This window comes from Puntigrus tetrazona, unplaced genomic scaffold (assembly GCF_018831695.1).
Source record: "Puntigrus tetrazona isolate hp1 unplaced genomic scaffold, ASM1883169v1 S000000151, whole genome shotgun sequence".
In the NCBI taxonomy this organism is placed as follows: domain Eukaryota; kingdom Metazoa; phylum Chordata; class Actinopteri; order Cypriniformes; family Cyprinidae; genus Puntigrus; species Puntigrus tetrazona.
In genome coordinates this window covers 352,501-355,000 of record NW_025047827.1, presented here as the reverse complement: position 1 = coordinate 355,000, position 2,500 = coordinate 352,501, and the positions used below count along the sequence as shown (strand labels likewise).

General features: G+C 46.9%; 1 protein-coding gene across 4 annotated transcripts in view; it reads left to right on the top strand.

The window, feature by feature from the left end:
• Positions 1 to 2,500, top strand: part of zgc:165508 (uncharacterized protein LOC100101652 homolog) — a 26,362-nt gene that overhangs the window by 39 nt on the left and 23,823 nt on the right. For 2 of the 4 annotated variants that reach the window (XM_043230465.1, XM_043230468.1), the window contains exon 1: positions 1 to 96. This exon is cut by the window's left edge and continues 39 nt beyond it. In XM_043230465.1, coding sequence (XP_043086400.1) covers positions 52 to 96 — 45 coding nt within the window. In that variant the 5' untranslated portion in view covers positions 1 to 51. Of the gene's footprint in view, positions 97 to 1,585; positions 1,825 to 2,500 lie in introns of those variants that run through there. The other 2 variants (XM_043230467.1, XM_043230463.1) reach the window with 1 other exon arrangement.

Sequence of the window (2,500 nt, the reverse complement as noted above, 5' to 3'; positions counted from 1 at the left end):
GCGCTCGAGCTTACCGGGGCTGTGAACGGAACCGAGCCGCGGGAGACGCCGATGCGAGCAGAGCGACGCTGTCCACCCGCCCCGCGTCATCTAGAGGTCAGATCCGCCGAGCAACGCCAGACTGGTTGGGAATCGATCAGAACCATCGAGCGTTTCTGCGCGGAGTCACAATCTAGTGCTTTTCTAGCTCTGAAAAATGTTTAGTCTGTGGAGAACAGCTGCTTTGCGTGCCCTGGGAGATGGGAGCCGGGACCACAAGGGCCAGTTTATTTTTATATATGACAAAAAGATGAACGTTTCTATTGATGCGTGGTTTGTTAGAGCAGGGCGATGTTTGGTTCGGGATGCGATCAACGAAAAATTGAGGAAAGTTGTCCGAATGAAGTTCTTGGCGATGCATGCTACTAAACCAAAATTTTGATGTATTTATGGTAAGAAATGTGCAAAGTATTTTCAAGAAACACTGCATTCGCTTGACATCCCAATGATTTTTAGCACTTTTTTTTTTAGCATTTTTGATTATGACTCCAGAGGTCAGTATTAAAGTTCAGTCTGAAAGTTACAGTAAAATTTGGCTCTGTGTGTCTGAATCCGAAGGGTTTAGGGAAAAGCTTGTTTACTTCACATGTGTCTGTAAGAAAGACTAGTCTATAGAGTGAGAAAAGGTACTTTTGTTCTCATTTGTCAGCGGTTCAGCCTTCGGGAGAGGTTTGAGTGTTTAGTGGCAAACGGGTTTAATATAGTGTAATGCATATTTACAGTACGGTTTAGTTAGTTATTGTGATCTGGAGAACTTGTTTAGACGATTCGGGAGTTCGTGTGGAGAGCAGCAGTCTCTCTCAGCTGTGGTTGGATCCTCTGTGTTTGAGGAAACCTCTGCAGATGTTCTCGAGCGTCCTTTTGAAGTGTTTCGTTTTTATTGAACGCTTGGTTCAGTTCGTCCGCGTCTGGTCTGGCGTGTATAAATGTCACCGAACAGCTTGGAATTCGTATTTGAGAGTAAAAAAAGCTGGTTTGGTCTGTATATTTGTGGCGTTTGTAGCGCGCTTTTGGTTGGGAGCAACAGTTTGATTGGTTCTCAACTGGAAAACGGTTGTTTTAGCTCGTATTTTAAAGGAAGAACGCCAACTTAGTCCATATATTTGGAGCAATGGTGCATTTGTGTTTAAAGAACTGTTTTGTTCTGCAATCACCTGTTTATTCCGTTTGCGTTTGGAGGAACGCTGGTTTAGTGTCTATTTTTGGGGCCGAACAACTTGTTTGCGGAAATGGAGAGCATGTGCATCTGGAAGAGCTGATGCTTTGGTCTGGTCTAGTTGGTTTTTCGCAGAAAACGGTTGGTTTAGCACCAGTTGAAGCTCTTTTCATTTGGGGCTATAGCACTGGTTTAGTCTGTGTATTTGTGGTAGTTGTTTTTAGTGTTTGCAGAAGCGCAACCTAGTCCATATTTGTGCATGGAGCACAACATTGCAATACAATGAAGAAGAACCAATATTTAGTCTGTCATTGTTTGGCGCGCGCGCGTGTGTGTGTGTGTGTGTGTAAGGAAAACGCTGTATATGCGTCGTTTTTGGTGTATGCAGGAATGCAATGTAGTCCTTGGGCTGTAAGCCACGTGAAGCACGGCGGCTTAAACCAAACGCGTCCAGCCGGGTGTCTTCAGGAGTTGAGGGAGCAGCGCGCGCGAGAGGAGAGATGGGGAGAAGTCTGCGCGAGCTCTTAGCATGCACGCGGCTCGGATCCGTTCGCCGCTCGCGTTTGGTCTCTCCGGCCGCCTGACTTTCCCGCGGAGCATGGGCTGCGCAGCCTCCAGGACGCCAGTAGGTGAGAACCGCACGCGAGCATGTCCTGCACGTGAAACCCGAGTCCGACCGCAGCCCGCGCGCGCCTCTGACGGACAGAGAGAGAGAGAGAGAGAGAGAGACGTGCACAGACCGCAGGCTTTCTCCGCACGCATGCATTGGTTTTCTGCATGCATCTGCATTAGCCCTGCTCCGCTCGTCACATGCTTCGTCCTCGGCTCGGGTTACGGTGTGCGCCGGAGGCGATGCGGTCGTGCTGCGTGCGCGGTGGCGTCGGGCGACATGAGTCATGTCCTCGTATCGTCGGCTTTTGAGATGGCTGGCATACGTCGCGCTTTTTCATTTTACTCACCTAATTGCATGGCGAGTGAACGATGTAATCTATCAACTGCGTATCTTTTTAGCATAAACATGATATGATGATGTGTATAGAAATACCAACGCTTGAAAACAGTAGGCCGAATATAACTCGTGGTGTTGATACGCAAAAATGGACTTTGGCGTATATATGACACGCACGTGTTTGGCGTGCATATCAGACGCATTTTTTACGTACATATGATACGCAAAAAAAATAGTGTTTTTGTATATTTAATATTTATATTTTTTATAGTAGGGGTGAATCAAGGGTGTTTTGAATTTCCAACTTTCTTGCCATCAGTTAAAAAAAACATCACACCGTCATATCACGTGTTTCT